Genomic DNA, 19,528 nt, shown 5'->3' with positions numbered 1-19,528 from the left:
ATGCATTATAATCGTGTTCTGAATATTCTAAAAGTTTCAAATGTCTATCTAATCGGAAAGTTAGTTAAAAATCGATTGCAAGATTTGGACAAACAAAAAAAAAATGTACTGGACAAACAAGAATACGAGCTAATAAAAACGTGGTAAAATACACAAACACCAAGGAAACCCCCAAACGAAGCTGAGTATATAAGCTAGAAATAATATAGATTGAAGTACCTGCTTACTAATCTCATAATAATTATTAGCTGTGCCAAACTGCAGGATATTCAGGTACACCCTTCACTGTGATATAAATGCTTTTATTATTACGGAAACTGCTTATTCACTTTTTGAACATTTCAAAATAAGCTTGAAATTATGACTACATTATCCAATGGAATGGCCTTAAATTTCCGACAACCTCTGAACACCAATAAAATAATCACGGAAACGAAGGGTCACAAATATTTACAATAATAAATTGGAAACATGATCAAACGGAAACACCTAGGTAGGTACCTATCTAGTATCTACAATATAATATGTACGCAGAACGATACATAAATTGAAACACAATAAATCCCCAAGCAACGACGAAATTCCTGCATAACTGTTTAAATACGGGGACAATGATCTGCTTCTACACATGCATAAGATAATTTTGCAAATATAAATAATTAAGGCTATACATCAGTTGAGGCCCGGTCCAAAAAGATCGTGGCTAGGCGATGCGCGGATTGTGCAAATGACGCGTGCCGAACGAAATATAATTTGTCATATAAATCCAACATGCGTCCATTTAATGTTCTGTTTATTGTTCTATTAGTAACAATAATAATATATTCATTGACATGCTTTCTTTTTCAAGTAAATGCGTAACGTTTTTTAGTCATCTTTACACGATTTAAGAATTAATACCCCCGTCGCCATCACGAAACAAATTGACGTGTTCACAGCTCGACGTTCGCTCTCCGATTGCCAGCGAGTCCAAAATTTCGTCGCACCTATAGTATATATATTATTTGCCGTTTCACTGAAGTACCGTCTTAATCTTAAGTACTACTATATATTTTTATATATATGAAATATTGCTTCTTCTTCATTTTCTTCTTCAGGACCCATTACTGAGAATCGTAGGGAAGACCGGTGGAGATCTGAGATTTGGAGATCACTGGGTATGGGGTATGTACCCGGAAAAGCGTGGGAGGTTTTGGCAAGGGAGATGCGAAAATCGGTGGCACTTGCTAGAGTTTTTTAACCCCGCCCCCAACCGCTACCTTAAAAATCAATAATAAAATATTTTGGATAATTTTTCGAAATGAACTTTCCAGTAGAATATTTCTGTGTGCGTATACTCAGTATGCATCGCTAGTAGGTGCGTATAGGGTCTACTAAAACTAATTAAATCACAACAATTATGTATCCAGAAAAAATACGGCTACAAAAATCTCTCGTGAGACCGGGACTGGCATGCAGAATAGATACATGGCCCTGTGTTCCTCTGATTGTTAGAAGCTGGTGGTGTTTGACCACAGGGTAGGTATTCAGAAAGATACTTTGGCTAACCTTTGAAAATCAAGTAGGTATAATATGGTATTATTTATTTATCTCATATTGTGCTATGACCTTAATCTTTCCAGATATTTTTCATATATGAAGTAATAACGCCTGTACACGTGCATTTATTTACTTGTACAAATAATGTGTAATTTAAACTATCGCAATAATAACTGTTTACACGTAAAAGTTCTGACTGTCTCGCCAATCTCATTCTTCAAGGGTAAGCGAGACGCGATGTTGTCATTGTATGGTACTATTTGACAGGTCGTGAAAATCGGTGAACCTCAAAATGAGTCTCTGCGCGGTGTAGTTAGTTTTTTTTACCGACAGGTTCACCACTATCGTTCTCCTGCGCAGGCGCAGATATCGCACAGTCCAATTGTCGCGTGAATGAACGTGTCGCAGATTTTTTTTCATCCATACATGCAATCTTGCAATTTGCATAATAATATGTGCATTTTTTTGTTATGGCCGCGATACGTAATTGAATCCTTCAAAAGTATAGTATTTTTGGTGTAAAATAATGTATAATTATTTACTATTACACATCTTTCGCAGAATCATTCGATTGGAAACACTGACGTTGTTGATGTTGAACATAAATCCATCGGTGATGGAGCTACGTGCACTAGCACTTCCATTACGAAAAACGGTCATTTTGAAACCGGTTTAACCGGAAAACGAAAAATATCCGAATGTAGACAGGGCTATATGATAAATCAATAATAATACACAATAATTTGTCAGATATTTTCAGATAAACGTATTATGCCAAATTTCTCATTGATGATTTTGATAATAATATATTTTATAATTATATGTGTATTGTATGCCTACAAATACACATCGATGAATTTAGTATTGGTTACTTTCATACGCTTATTTTTGTATAGGTTGGAAACGATTCAGAATTTAAAAAAAAAGTATTACCTACACCCTAGGTGTAAAAACAGTACCTGCCTTATATAGTGTATATTTATTTATTTATTGTAAATCCGTATGTTTGTGGTGCTAGAAAGGTAAATCAATATTTCGGGTAAGCGGGAATAATGTAATTTCAAAAATATATTCGTGGTAAGCGTCAAATGTTTTTTAAGATTGTTATTTCACAAAAATATCTGTCGAATTATCATTAAGCTTAGACTGGGTGATTGCCATAAAGTTTACCGAAGTATTTCATTAAAAAGAATAAAATCATCTTGCGAAAATTCTGATTTACTTCACGTTAATTCACTGTTAATAATTTATTGTCTTAGATGTTAACTAATTGCAAATGACGTAGGTAGACTTAAATTTAGATTTTCTTGCGATTCAGATCATTACATCAACATTGTTTTCTATGGTTGTGAAATGTTGTTATTTTCAATTCCGTCCCATTTAAACTATTACATATAAATCACCCATCCCTGTCGTTCTTGTTTCAGACATTGCAGGCTCGAAGGGAAACTCTGGAATAGCTTTTCGCCTTGCGTGGGATGTTGGCGGGAAAAACCACCCCTCAAGATGGCGCCGCCGGGTTCAAAGAAGCGCCAACGAGTGAGATGGAAAACACGCCAAAGCACGAGGCGAAAAGAGACTATTGACAATTCGCAGCCTCTCTCTAGCGTAATTTTTCCAGATATAATATTTTCCCCTTCGCGAATCACTGCCCGATTTCATCTTCATAACCAATAACAGAGGGTTGAGTTATTTTAGAATTTTCATATAAATACTCCCCGATTCAAAATGGAGTCCTGTTATATTCCGAATAATCCGCAGTACGGGCTGTCTCTGGAGTATTCTGCATTTAACACCGCAGCTGGTTTCAATGCGAGTATAAACGGATTCCCGACGGATTGCGATACGGTCACCGACGGAGTTTTGTGTTGTAGTGGATCACTTCAAGATTGCGGCTCTTGCAATGCTGGATTAGGATCGTTGAGAGACTGCCACCTCGGCTGCGGGCCTGGTATAAATACCATCAATGGAGATTTAGACAATTGCAACAATGGTTTGGAAGAATGTGACGAACGCCTCGTAGACTGCTCTCGAGGATTCGCCGATTGCGATGAACGGTTAGTGGACTGCGAAGGCCGGTTAACCAACTGTGATAATCAACTCGGAGTCTGCGACGGCCGATTAGTAGATTGTGAAGGAAGATTAACAAATTGCGATGAACGCTTAGTGAATTATGATGAAAGATTATCAAGTTGTGATGATCGCTTAGGAAACTGTGATGAAAGATTACAGAATTGTGACATTCGTTATGTGGACCGTGATGGAAGATTTCCTGATCGGTTAGTGGATTGTGGAAAACAATTAGAAAATTGTGACGGTCGCTTCGTCGATTGTCATGGAAATTTAACAAGTTGTAATATTCCGTCAAATGAATGTGACCGCAGACTAGGAGATTGTGAAGATAATTTAGTGGAATGCGATGACGATTTTCGCAACAATGATGATCGCTTAGTCAACCTCGAAGGCAGATTAACAAACTGTGATGATCGATTAGTAGATTGCAGTGGACGACTTAGCAATTGTGATGAACGCATAACTGGGTGTGACAGTCGACTCGGAACTTATGATAACCAACTTCCAGACTGTGACGATAGACCAACCGATGACCAACTTACGAACAGTGATACCCATTTGATAGGATGTGATGGTAGGTTAACAAATTGTGACGTAAGACTACGCCACCGCAACGAGCGTTTAATAGACTGTGATGGCAGATTGACCGGTTGTGATGATCGTCTACCAGAATGCGACGGAAGATTAACACACACTGATGATAGGCTCATTGATTGTGATGATAGATTACCAAATTGTGATAGCCATCTGGTTGATTGTGATGACACACTGACGCACCATAACGAACATTTAGTGGAGTGCGAGGACAGGTTAGTGAATTGTGACGAACGCTTGGAAGACTGCGGCGGACGGCTGACGGACTGCGAGGGAAGTTTGGAGTGCTCAGCAGCGCTGGGTGGCGGCGCAGGTGGTGTGGGGCCCGCGAACGGTTGCTGGGCCCCTGACGACATGGGATCATTTTCTTTGCCACCTCTCGATCTTGACCCTCTGCCAAGTCTTTTCCCGTTCTCACCATGTTCGGGAAATTACAAGTAAGTATTTCACTTTTATTATAACGACAGTTAACATTTTATATAATATACCGGTAATATGATTAGAAGATCATCTATAATTATTTACCCACCGGCATTATTCACATCCTACGGTGGCCTTGCTGACAGAGTAGTTGTCTATGAAGCCGTGGGTCGCGGGTTCGAGTTCGCGACTGATTAAAATACAAAAAATGTTAAATATTTGTTTGATACAGTACAAGTGCCCAATGGCTTGTGAGAATGGTTAGCAAACGTGCTGTATGAAAAAATGTCTGTTTATATAACCTCTACTCTGTAGAGACTCATACACCGAGCGATACTAAACTTAGGACCGAAAAAATATATTTTTTACTTATTATTCAATAAATAATATGTGAAGAAATTCTTTAAAAGAATTCGTTTTTGTTGGTGCTGTTATTATAAAAGATCTATAATAGTTTTGGTCAAGAGATATGTGGTGTACATCTAGGAAATATGGTGATGACCGTCAGAATTAGACAGACAAGCATGTTAATTTTGGACAGGTTTTATTTAAGGAGATTCTTCAGAACATTGTCATATTGAACTCGGGACTATAATTTTATTATTGTCCGCCATAGCTTTTATTTGAAAACCCTCATTTTCCGGAGGGATCTTTCTCCGTCTGATTTATCTTCTTATACCCATCTGGCTTTAGAGATCCTTACGATAGTCAGACTATTATCAGGATGACTATGAGAACCCCCCCCGAGTATAAAGTCTTCTCAATACGTGTTCCTGTGGCCGAGCCAGGTCTAACGTCGCTTCTTGACTCTCAGCGTGATGAGAAGCTACTTGGTTCGTTCTCTTATCTCCTCATTAGTACTAAAGTCATATCACCGCACACCCAGTATGCGTCGCAAACATCAGCTGTTCTCAAAGCTCAGTATACGGTTGCTCTGAGCCTTCGTAAGGCCAAATGCCACATATTCGACACTATTATTCTGGCGGTGCTGCTTTACGGTTACAAATTAAAATATATTTGTATCAAAATTCATATTAAGAAAATGGATTTTTATAAAGTTCCGTTTTTTACCATGGTTAATCCACCGCAACACGGTCCAGTAAATGTATTCAATTTAAAAATGGAAAATAAAAAATGCTTCATCAATCAGTCATTATATTTAACTCATTTGAAACATTCTTGACCATGTTGGTGTAATTGGTCATTTTAATAAATATATGGCGAACTTGTAGAAAATTAAAAGAACCTCCTATCTATAAAAGTGTATCCAGGAGTAACACTTGTGATTTACCCTTAGAAACCATTCATTTTACAATTACCAATAACGTCATCGGCTCGCGTTCAGATCGATTATTGATCTTATTTATATTTACAGGGGCGAACTTAAAGAAAAACAGCCTCATGAAGTGGCAGACGTATTACTGTCTTTAAAACACGCAGTGGTCCATCCCGGAGCTGAACTAGGAGGATCTTACAGCCAACAAGATCTATCACTGCATCCTCAGGTGATAAATAATTATTTTATATTTACCATCGAACCATAGTTTTTAATAAATAAATCGAAACACTATTTTCCATCTAAATGGACGAGATAATCTGGATCTTTTTTTATTATATTACCTCTTCGGCTATCAACATATTTCGGAAGTCGACAAGAAAACTGATTATTTTTCATGGTGCGACGGCCGCGGTAATTTCGGTATTATTTGTAGGGTCTTGTCTTAGATATAATAATAATGAAATTATTTATAATTTTTTTCAAAAAATTTTGTATAATTTAAAAAACAAAACACGCCCCGACTGTAAATTTCGTAGTATTTTTGTCGGAAGTAGTATAATTTTGAAGATAGGAGTCTAAAATGATATTTCATAATATAGATTGATACGATAAACATCAGATTCTGAAAGGAAAATGTTAATTTTAATTGTGAAGGGAAAATGTCTACTTCGACTTCGACAATATACCTAATTAGTAGTCCATTATTATTTCTAATAAAATATGGTTACCATAAACATACAAATTTCAGAAGACCCCGGAGTTATGATTCCTAGGGCTCCAAAATTCTCCAAATCTGGCCCTGAATGCCGGCATTTTGAGGAACCGCCAAAACCAAAGATTTTTTCTTTTCTTCATATTAAGATAATTTGGTTTCCTTTAGAGATTAGCATCATCAAAGGATGAAAGTCACGAAGGTGTGCGTCATCCAGGGCGATATAATCAAGACGGTAACTGGAGTATCAGTGGACGAAGCGATCAAATCAGCACAGGATCCCTCGTCAAAGTAGAATAAAATTGCAATAATTTCCATCTTCAGTAATGAAGTAAATAATACGAAGAGAATCATATTAGCTTTTGAAATATTTTTATAGCAGACAGAATAGATGCTTGATAGATTTTTTTGAGTATACCTATTACTTTAATAAAAGTATTTTGATGACGGTGTCATTTAAATTCAAACTGATATATTATTAAATTACGCGTCCGTTGTGTTACATTGTTTTTACTCCATAACAGATGGTGATGGGAGGAGCAGGATGCTATGACCCCTGCGGTCCAAGTGTCTTTCCCACAATGAGCGTCAATGTATCCATGAACATGACCATGCACGGATATCCACCCGACCAGATGTGTCCTCAGGTGATTTTTTTTTATTATTTTATTAACACTAGGATAACTTTGTAACGATAAATGGTATTGTACATTATCTAAATGTGGTCGTGGCGTCATATTGTATTTATTTCCTCTTCTTCTCAAATAAACTAAAAATATTGAAATGTGTATTGTTTTATCTTCCATGAATCATGATATATCACTTTTACTTCTACTATATAAAATACAATCGGGGCTTAAAATAAGACGTCATTTTTTTAGATTTAAAACGTCAAAGATTTAAATCTTCGTTAATCAGAGTTATTGACTAGGAATTGTTAAAAAAAATGAATATTATTTATTTGTCAAATATGTAATAATATGTAGTATTATATTATGTGTACGTTCGGTAAGTTTTATTGGAAAAAAATGCCTGCTATTCGATTTTTGGCATGTGAATGGCATATAAATGTGCTCCTGTTGAAAATAAAGTCGGGAGCCCCTGGGATAACTTAACATTCTCGTTTAGTATATATATGTGTAAGTAATTTTAAATACCATTTCGACGTCTTTTAAAAAGTGTGTATTCTTCCATTTTAGATGCAGTGGGGTCAAAACCCTTCAACGTCCCCCATGAACGTGATGTACTCCCAAAATCAGGGAGTAATAAGCCCGACGCCTTATCCAGGATCAGCGACGTACTCTTTCACGGCAGATTTTCGAACACCAAACCAATCAGACCCTTTAATCACAGCCACATCTTCGTTCAAACCAATTCAAATATCTTCAAACCAAAAACCGCAGCAGAACTTACAAAACTACAATATATTTTCCCAGAAATCCGTACAGCCAAATTATGGTCCATTGAATACGAGCTTGGGACAGAAACCGCCATCTTTAAATTTTGGAAGCTGTAATTCAAATCAATTGAAAACGAGGTCGGCAACTAAACTCCAATTGAGCGGCGATCATCATCACCTTGGAGGAAATACATTAGGTCCAACTTATCAGATCCTCGGTAGTCAAGGCCAGAATCATTTGAACGCGCACAGTTTAGGTTACCCAAGCTTGGGTAATGGCATTGGGAATCTACAGAACGGGGTTTCTATGGGTGGTGGTAAGGTTCAAGTCGGCTCTCTCAGTGGCTGTTCTGGTTCTGATGATGAGCAGAAGCCTAATTTGTGTAGGATTTGTGGGAAAACATATGCAAGACCCAGTACGCTCAAAACACATCTACGAACCCATTCAGGAGAGAGACCTTATAGGTGAAATATTTATTATATATTATCTTATTAATTATTTATTCATCATTTACTTTGGTTTACTATATTTGCGTTTCTTTCACTTTGTGGTGGCTCATACAGGTAAAATTTTAAGTGTCCCCACTCCTAAAAAACAAATACATAAATTAACGTCAAACTGTTCGCGCAAATTAAATCCATTAAATTAAACTCATAAATGTTATTTAAAAGTTTCTTAATTATTAGTAATATCATCAGAACTCTGAAATCAGTCAGCGCATACGGTATCCACGTATTTACACGTCAAATTTTTATCATAATTTATCAAAATATTTAAAATATTTTTAGTGATATCATTAAAACATTCACGTACTTACAGTCGTTTTCTCTTTAGGTACCTACATCACGTACCTACCTAATAATTTAACGTTTCTTTGTGCTTACTAGCCATTTACGATCCAAAATTATATTTGGTTTTTAAAATACATAATTTTTAAATAACTCATAAAACATTATTACATAATATTATAACAACCCTAGAAAAAGCTTGGCCAAGTGGGAGTCGAACATCCTATATTTTCACTGTCCGGGTCACTGATCTATCCTTTGAACAATAAAGAAAAAAAGCGACAAGTGGAGATAATGACAATTTCTCGAGAATCTCGAGAAATCCTTAAATAGAAATCAAAAAACAAATCTGGAGTTGTCGAGAAAACAAATATTTTTGATTTCAAAAATTCTCGAATCTAATAATGTAATAATATCATCACCCGGGTCGATTCACTATTGGATGAAAGCTTCCCCGTGCCTTATAGGGGGTGACTTAATTATAATACTTTCAATGTTTATTTTTGTTTTATGATCCCAATAGCGGCACACGGTGATATTATAGATAACTTACTTTATTCTGTACAAATGTCATAGTTTCATCAATAAGTAAATATAGCATGAATAACAATATTTGAAATTTGGGCTATTTTTTTAGATGCCCCGATTGCAACAAAAGCTTCTCCCAGGCAGCCAACCTAACGGCACACGTCAGAACTCACACCGGGCAAAAGCCGTTTAGGTAAATATGTAATTATCTAAAATATATTGTAAAAACTTTAACAATATAATTTTCATAGTAAATTACTAATAGTTCCTTGTCGTGTTTCTAGATGCCCAATTTGTGACCGGAGATTCAGTCAAAGCTCCAGTGTTACAACACATATGAGAACACATTCTGGAGAAAGACCCTACAGGTAAAAAAATCGTAAATGTTTCAGTTTTAGCACCCACGTTAGCCGAGTTAATAGTAGGTACGGCCGTCTCTGAAGCCGTGAGTCGCGCGTTGGTCCCGCGGTTTGTCTAAAAGATGTATGTTGTTGTTTTTTTTTAAATCTGTATTTGATGCAGTGCAAAAATTCAATGGTTTAGTTTAGACGGATAGCTAACAACCAGTCCTCGTATTAAAAAAATGTCACTGTCCTCCGCTTATGAGTGATCATGGCATTTTAAAATGAAATGTTTCAGTATATTATTTTATTCAGGGTTAAATGAACGGCTATTATTACAGCCAATACTTTTAAACTACCCCTTATTTTCATGATCAGTATTACTATCAGTTCTATAAAATATTGACTGTAAAACTGGTCGTGTGGAATGGTGGAGTGATGGAACGAACTGACGAATGTTCGAATATTTGAACCACCGTAGGATATGCGATAACCTGAGATCATATTATATAATATAGTGAGATGAGTATAAATTTCTTGTTTCTTAGTCACTTTTTCATCCACTTTATAATATAATAATATACTATTTATCAGTGCTTCCTGATGACATTAATTAATTATATAAAATATCAGTAAATTAAAAAAAAAAATTGTACATTGTATAAATCATTATAATCTCAGTATTATTGTCAGTAATATTGACCGTGTAGGTCTGCTTTAGAAGTATAATATTAATCATATAGAAAGGTAAGATAATTGCGGAGTGAAAAAGAAAATATTTGTTTTTCTCCCCTTTTACACGTGTGATAAGTAAAAAATTCATTTTTGTGATACTACAGATGCCGAGCTTGCAAGAAGGCGTTCTCAGACAGCTCAACACTAACAAAACATTTGAGAATACATTCAGGAGAGAAGCCTTATCAGTGCAAATTGTGTTTGCTCAGGTAATTACATAATTACTTCTAAAAAATAAACAAAATACTTTCATAATTGATTCGAATGTTTTCATTTATGTATTATTATTTATTTACCAACTTAATATTATGTAATATATTTAGTGTTCATATTTATTTTTTCTTTGAGAATTATCACGTCAATAAAGGTGATTAACGATTCTCACTCAATTGATTTTTTCAACACTCATTTTACCCACATACCATAGATTTTGAACCTATGGAACACGTGTTAATAAACGACATACAGACCATTTTTATGTGACACAAAGACAAAGTTAGATTTTTGTTTGCAAAAGTTTAGTGGATACGTGAATTATCTAAAATCGTATTTCTTAAATTTAATTAATCTAAAAAAACTGATTTATTTATCGGCGTTTGAACAAATTACTAAACAATCAGTAAAGATATATTTCTTTATCGATATACCCGTAGCAATATATTATTATCTGCGAATAATAAATAAACATTTTAATAAAAAAAAATGTCACTAAATATGGATTTATAAATAGTTTTTAATATGAATATGAACAATATGTAAAATAAACCATATTTTTTGTACAATATAATGAAGGTGGTTTCAGAATCAAATTTGGAATAACGTATTATATGTAAAAAATTGATAGAATGCAGTTTGTTGTCACGACTCACAATTTAAAAACAGAATATAGACAATGACTATCTACTAGAGTAGCTTTATTATATTTTGTTACAATTAAGTAGAGGTATCTACAATTGAAACTAGATCTGTGTATTTGCCAATTCAGCGTATTATTTTATAAGAAAATGTTCTCAAGATATTTATCTCGTAGCAATGAAATTGTTTCAATACCAGCTCTACTATCTAATTTTGAAAAAATCTACACGGCATGCTTTTGCCATGCTTGATCTAAAACGGAAATATTAGGGAATCGAACACGTCCGATAATAAATTCATTCAAATGATATTAAAATTTCGCGCCGCGAAAATTTCAACTGTATGATTGAAAACCATAATATCCTGCTACCTTGAAGAAATACTGGTCTGTATAATCGATTTTGAGTAAATAAATGTTTAATACTAGTTAAGAATTGCATTTTAATAAGAACGTATATTTTTCCTCTGCCAGTACTACGATATCAAAAATTGTTTTATGAAAAATATGTAACATATAAGAAAACTGGGCTGTTATAAATTTAATTATTAAACTTCTTCAAAGTATGTATTTTTATTTTGCGCATATGGGCTCTACACCGTAGACATTCTACGCCGTATGTATGTATCTACGACGTAGCTACATCTACACCGTAGCACAATAATTTTCTTACAATCTTATTAACGCTTACAAGCACCGATAAATAGACTCGCATTCTTGCATTCAGTATTAAATAGTATATTTTGCTTTTTAGTTAATACTGAATCTTCGCGGAAATTGTATTACGTACGCCTTATATTATTCTAACATAGTTATTATATATTTTCTAACTATGTGTTCTTTAACAATAAATTCACGTAAACATTATTTGGATCCTTAGTTATAGCTTAGATACAAATTATTATTTGTTATCTACCTATATTGTAATATTTATAATTTATCTCATCAGTTTGCATCACTATAAACTGTAAACTTCTCATTATAATATTTCTTTTAAAGCATGATTGATCACTAACCAAAAAACTAATCTATCTAAACCATGGGTGGCCAACCTTTTCAGCACCGGGCCAGATTCTAAAAATGAGATTTCCTACCGGGCCGCACAACCGATTTTTTTTTATTTTACAAAACAAAAAATAAATATATATTAATAAAATAAAACAAAAATGAGAATCAAACATATTTATTAGATTATGCTTTTTTTAAATAATAAAAAATAAACAAAATAATATAAAAATCATAAATTTTAGTGATAAGTTTGATTTTGTGTGGCAGAACTAAGTGCATCAATATCGATATCGAGTGAGGTTGTTCCTACACGCAAACAGTTTTCCAAATGCACATCAGTGATTTGTGTTCTCACTCGGGATTTGATATGCTTCATCCAATTAAAAAGCTGTTCACACGTGTAAGTGTTTCCAAATAGCGAAGTCATCATTAGAGCATCTTTGTAAAATGCAGGATATTTCTCCTTATCCAAATATGTTTTGTAAAACTCTTCTAAACCAACCTGATGGAATTTCTCCTTTAACTGTTCATCGCAAAATATTTCACAATGTTCCATTTGTAAATGGCGTTGCAAATGCAGCAAAAAGCACACGGTGCTTTTTAAAATCTTGAGCCAATATCGAATCTCAATTTGCGAAATTAGCACATCTAGCGGACAGCATTTGATATTATTTTTATTTTCTCACTGGTCCACGGGCCACAAGTTGACACCCAGCGGGCTGCATGCTGCCCGCGGGCCTTGGTATGCCCACCCATGATCTAAACAATGAAGTTATTTTTTTGTGAAATCTGTTATTTGGTACCACCGTGCGATGCTGTTTTTCATTGTATTTTAATCAATTTAAAATTTGTTTTTCACAGGTTTTCGCAATCAGGAAATTTAAATCGTCATATGCGTGTCCATGGCAACAATGCAGCGATGCTTGGATGACAGTATAGCCACCCTTACGGACATTTGGCGGCCGTCTACTTTTAAATAACATTATTCATCCACTGCCAATACATCCTTTTGAAGTGACTATGGATAGATGGAATTATTTTGAATGTGTACATACATAATTACAATACACAACGCATCAGTATATCCCTAAATACACACTCTCCGTGTGTTTCCACCCGTCCCGTATATTATTATCTTACGAGAAATCCTTTCCAGTTATATTAAAAATATAAACCTGAAAAGGTGTCACTTATTAATTATTAGGCTTACCATACGATACGATTTCATCAAGAAGACCGCTCGTGCGGTCGGTTAGTGATTTCTTCCCGGCACGCATTTCAATCAACTCGTCGAGAATTTAAAGACATAAATTATTTGATCGCCAAATCAAAATCGAGATATAAAGTCAATATTATATTCACCACCCATTTGCAGAATGTGCCATTGGACATTTGATTTGCAATTAGGGTGGAAAACTTTTTATGAGATTAAAGTTTTTAAAAAAACGGTCACGAGTGTGGTACTGGACAGATTTTTTGCAAAGAAAAGCTCGCAGGGTGGAAAAAAATTGGAAAGGCTAAAAAAATAAGAAGAAGAGAAGTTGTATGGAATAAAATTTTGATATAAATCTAACAAAGATATCCGAAACTGGACGCCTACCTTTGTTTCTTTGGAATAGTCGATTAGAAGGGCAAAAAATAAAAAAAAACAGGTCTCACACCTGAACATGGTAAGAAAAAAGATCTAACATAAAATTTTCTTCCGGCATGGAAAACATGAAATAATATGATAAGGTTACTCAAAATAAATCAATCATCGCGAGATACTGGCTATAAAAATCTAATATGTTATTATTCTGAAATTCATATAAGAATTTCTTTAATATTTTTGTACCTTTTCATTTCTTATTGTTTGAAACACATCTACAATAAGTGAAAATTAGACCGAACATAGTTTAAGCTGTGCTTTAAATGGTTGCTGTCAGTGGACATAATATACAATATTCGATCAAGACGATCAAGCACTGGCGAACTACCTCATGATACTGGAAGTAGAACGAAGTGCGGGAAAACCACGACGTCGATGGCATGGTGTCACCCTCCTAGTTAGCACTGAAAATCATCAATTAGAGAAGAAGAGAAAACACGAGTAGTCTGCTTGAAACGACCCAATATTCACCCGAGGACTGTAGCGCCAAATATGAAGACGATGAAACAGAGTATGGTATGGAGTCTAAGTTTTCCTGGTGGGCCACAATGTATTATAACATAACATAAATACGACGTCTTAAAATAGAATTTTATACCTACATAGAAAATATGTAAATATTAAAAATTCCAAGAAACAAATTGGTTATTACAAACAAGATACAATATGTTTATCGTTTACTAAAATAATGATGTTTGTAATATTATTATGTACCTAGAAGTTTTAGACCGACCTATATCAAAAAAATGTAATGGATAAAAAATAATATCATGTCGTGTTCTAAATGATTTAAGTTTTGTACTATTTTATATTTCTTTGCAATCCCAGTTTTGTCTTTCGCTATCTCCAAACACTGTTCTTGTGCATTTGCCATTAGTGAATAGTGCCTGAAAATGCCGTCGCAGGGTCTTGAGGGTCGCAAAAAGTACTGAAATCGAATAATACAAAATTTAATTCAATTAGATTTTAAATTCAATTAAATTCCATCCTACCCTCAGTTCGATGTTATTAATATGACATGTCTTGCTTTCTGTTTTGCGATAAGAAATATTGCACAAAAGGCTTAGTTTAAACAAAATCAAATATTTAATATTAAACAATATATGTTTTCATGTACCTAAATATTAAATAGTTACTTACTAATGTATAATAAAGTAAGTACCTAAATTCACGTTATGAGATACATAGTTAAAATTAAGTACTTACCTGCATAATTACAATATTCCACTGTTCACCTCAAATCGCATAGTTTGCACTTTGGTAGGCACATTATAATGCATTCATATTGTTTACCCATTTTAAGATATAAGATGTTATTAAATTTACACTTCATCACACCAGTTCTATCTTATTTTAATGTACAATACAATTTACGAATGAGTCCAGTTCTAGTTTGAACCTCAATATATAGGTATATATTGTGATGTTCATACATTCAACAGATTATACTTATTTCAGATAAGAAATACGTATTATGCTAGTATGTATAGATAAACCAACACCACCTACATATTATAATATAATATAAATTATTCATATTATACAAAACAGTCGATGTACATTAATTACTAGAGAAAAGTGGTGACGATGTATTGCTTTATTCACTTGATGCAATTATTTGTGATAGGTACGAAAATAAGTTTCCAAGATAACTAAAAATACGCAATAAGAATTTAACATTCTTAAAAAATGCTCTGTATATTCAGTACTAAATAATAATAAAATAACAGTTGAAGATGTTAAAATAATTTAAATGCAGCTATTTATAATATTGTTGGATGACTTTTTGTGAGATGTTTTGAATTAAAAAATAACAGTCGACCTGTCAAGATCAGACAAAATGGTGTGATTATGTAAGGGGTTTAGTTCATGGATATCGTTTGATAGCTCACTGTGAGAGTAGTATAAATTTCTTTGAAGATATTTCTTTTCCAGTGAAATTTTCTGGCGTTGTTCTATTTTTCAAAATTGGGGATGTATTCATCCAGCTATGGAGTGTATTAGATAATATGATTGAAAACATTTTAAATGTATGCCATTTTAAAGAGCTGTAATTTAATATACTATGTAGAATATTTCTGAAAGCGCGTTCTAACGATTCGATTTTTGTTGATCAACTAAAATCGAACGAAAATGACCGTGTGACAAATTTCTATCAAGAAAAATTCCCTATGTACTTAATAAATAATATGATAATAAAAATTTTTGACTTTAAAGTGGTCAGAAAAGGTTTTTTGATTTTTTTGAATCTATACCAAAAACATAATTGTTTATAAAAAAAAAACGGGTTACATAATAATTTTGAATTGTATTTTCCTATAGGTACTTCGTCAGTATACTGAATGAATTTCCTGTTGCCAAATACCTTAAAGTTATTAATTGTTACTTTAGATTTGCTGGGATTGCTTTTCACACAATTGTATTTTTTTTCGATTTTTGGCCCTAATTATAGAAACAAACTCTACGAACTTTTATTCAAACATTGTTAAATGATTTCTATATTCTTTTACATTCTCCACAGCAGGTTTTTTCAGGTGCCTAATGTATTTCTTCTTAAAATTCGTTGCCTAACCCAAACACTATATTTTGCACATGTTTTGTTACATTCTCTCACTTTAATAACTTTACTCAAAAATATACAGCGGGTATAACGAACAACTACGCCAGTGGTATTTTATTTAAACTATTCGTTCGATATTCGCTGAAACGTGTGAAAAAATCGACTAGATTTTAATTGATCAGCAAAACTAGTTTCGTCAGAACACTCCTTTATATACTCGTATATATTTGTTTTATATTACGAATAACATATTACAGCAAACCTCAGTTAATCGACGGTGACCCACGAGTGTTGTACTTGGCAAATATTTATCCTCAGCTATTCTCAACTTGTACAAATATGCTGCCCCCTTGTATTTTCTCACCGATTATCAAATTCACGACATGAGCAAGGAAATTTTCCAAAAACACCATCCATAGGAACATTTTATTATCCACTTATGAACGAATACACAGTTATTGGTACATTAATTCTCAAGTCCGCTGGTCATGAAATTCCGTCTTTAGATAACATATCATTTGATATGAATACCCGTACCTGGTAAAGCTATTATGATGCTTACTTTTTTAATGAAATAGGAAACCTTAGGAAGGTAAATACATGAACTAAAACTGTAATTTTTGGAAAAATACAATTGTGGTTACATACTTTTACATGCATATTATATAATTAAGAAAAACAATGATGTTAATAATAATGACTTCTTTGTCGTATTTTTGTCACTAATTTTGGTTTCAATAATTTTACAGGGTATAAATAATATAAACATCGATTTCCCATAAATGTACATAACATTTGTACCTAATTATTAACCCAACCAACAGATTAGTATTGTGAGCAAGTTATCGAATTTTATGTAGTCACATTAATAATTCTTTTAACCAAAGTATTTAATATATTAATATAAAAAATATTGCTCATTGTTGTTATATTATTGTATATATTTGTGTACCTAAAATCTAGTCATAAATGTGTCGAAATTAAAAATAATATTATTTTTTACGAGTTCTTTATTTTTTCTAAACTAAAACCATGTTCCCTCGTGTTATGTATGTCCATTTATTGGAAGTACCTACCTACCTAATTAATTTAAGATTCCAAAATTTGGACCCCAAGACATTTTCTCATGATGAAACACGAATCAGAACTTTACCTACCTTTACAACTTCTGTTCCACACACAGACGTTCAATAAACCCTTATAATAATAGTTATCATCAAAACTCTAATTGCCCATACCTATGAAGGTAGATAATTTCCAATTTCATGAAAATATCTATGTCGTTATTATATTTTTAATTTGGAAAAAAATACAATAGAATCTCATGATATAATATTCAATATTCATATTATTTTATACATTTTTTTAGGTGTCAAAATACGATTGAAGGATTTGGTGAGTATAAAAGTATAAATTCATTAAGTAAATTAAAAGTCAGGTCCTCTATTCTCAGATTGATTACAGGACTGTTTTATATATAGCATAAAATCATCAAAAAGTAAAACCCCGTTTACACGTGCATTAATTTACTACTGACGGTAAGTATTATCGGAGCCATAACAAAAAAATGTACGTGTAAACATGTAGGTATTAATTATCCTGCAGTTGCAAGATTGTATGCATGAATCAAAAAAGTTCGGAAGCTTCTGAATTTTCATGCGACATTTGGGATTTTTTCGATCTGCGCCTGTGCAGTATAACGATAGTGGCGAACCTGCCTGCAAACAAACGAAGTACACCGCGGAAAGACTCATTATGAGGTTAACCGAATTTTATGGGCTATCAAATAGTACCATAAAATGACAACATCGCGTCTCGCTCACTCTTGAAGAATGAGATTGAAGAGACAGTCAGCACTTTTACGTGTAAACAATAATTGTCACGGTAGTTTAAAATACACACTTTTGCTGCCAGTAAATACCATGCACGTGTACAAGCGCTATAAGCGTATGTAATATTCATTATATTACACAATATTAAATAAAACAATTGAGGAGCTCATTATCAAACACGGCCAAGTCAAAAAGATAAAATTTTATTGAAGATGCTTAGTTTTGTCAGAAAATCAGTTTGAATACATGACTTGGCCGTGTTTGATACTAAGTTGTTGACTTGGCCGCTTTTGAAACAAAAATGAGTTGAAATGGCATTTGAAATTAAAATTTACATAGGGAATTCAGTCTTACAGCAGTTATTTTAGCTCATTATGAATCATTCGTTTATTCTTATTAATTAAAAAAATATATATTCAAATGCTTGATCAAACAAAAAAATATTTATGTATTATTTATAATAAATAATATAATTGCTATGTTTCATTTTTATTATCATTATAATAAAATTATTATTTATTGAGCAAAGAATGGAATTGGATAGTTAAGGCTAAATTAAAATACCGAATTGTCACAATACAAGGGTCTTTGTTCATAATAATAACACAAAGATTAAAAATAAAATAAACTTATAAAAATATGGTGCATTCAATTGCATTTTATTTTAAATGGCATCTTATCCATTTACTGTGGAACTAATGATAATCTACAGTTGTCTCTTCTTCGCGGATAAGACTATTCGTAAAACACTCCGGAAGGCTATCACTTACTTCGGGTAAAGCAGAATTTTTATAAAGACATCTTTATACCACGTCAATTAAATTGGTACCTAAATTATTATCTCAACTACATAAACAAGTTGCAGGTAAATAGATTGCCATAATAAACTATTAAAATTACATTAAAAATCTTTATACGTTTTGATATGTATTTAATTTAACTCATAAATGTAACAATTATCATTTATATTGTTAAATAAATACAAAGGCATGATTTAATTAGGTATTTTTTATTAATGTTTATTTCGGCGAAATTATGTTAGAACATGCATGGTTTGACATTACACTAAAATTGTAGTGTTAAATAATTTATTTTTTTTTTGCTATTCCAATGTTCTTTTCCATTAAGATGGGTTTAATAATCACTTCCGTGCTTTATCGGGAGTAACTTCTGCAACATCTTGTTGTCAAAACAAGCAGGCACTAAATTTCAATCTGA

The 19,528-nt window shown here is 33.1% G+C and overlaps 1 protein-coding gene across 1 annotated transcript; it reads left to right on the top strand.

Annotated features, from left to right (window-relative positions):
- Positions 1 to 3,267: 3,267 nt before the first annotated feature.
- Positions 3,268 to 13,201, top strand: LOC147067350 (uncharacterized). Its single transcript, XM_085953583.1, has 9 exons — positions 3,268 to 4,643; positions 6,002 to 6,131; positions 7,142 to 7,264; positions 7,817 to 8,126; positions 8,202 to 8,481; positions 9,443 to 9,526; positions 9,618 to 9,701; positions 10,514 to 10,618; positions 13,132 to 13,201. Exons 1-9 carry the CDS (start codon positions 3,268 to 3,270, stop codon positions 13,199 to 13,201), a joined length of 2,562 nt encoding a protein of 853 aa, XP_085809709.1.
- The last annotated feature ends 6,327 nt before the right edge of the window (positions 13,202 to 19,528 follow it).

The sequence above is a fragment of the Rhyacophila brunnea genome, unplaced genomic scaffold (assembly GCF_057557595.1).
Source record: "Rhyacophila brunnea isolate RB1 unplaced genomic scaffold, BYU_Rbru_1.0 scaffold_4, whole genome shotgun sequence".
NCBI classification, from domain to species: domain Eukaryota; kingdom Metazoa; phylum Arthropoda; class Insecta; order Trichoptera; family Rhyacophilidae; genus Rhyacophila; species Rhyacophila brunnea.
The sequence above is the reverse complement of the archived record's forward strand: the minus strand, read 5'-3'. Positions and strand labels throughout refer to the sequence as shown.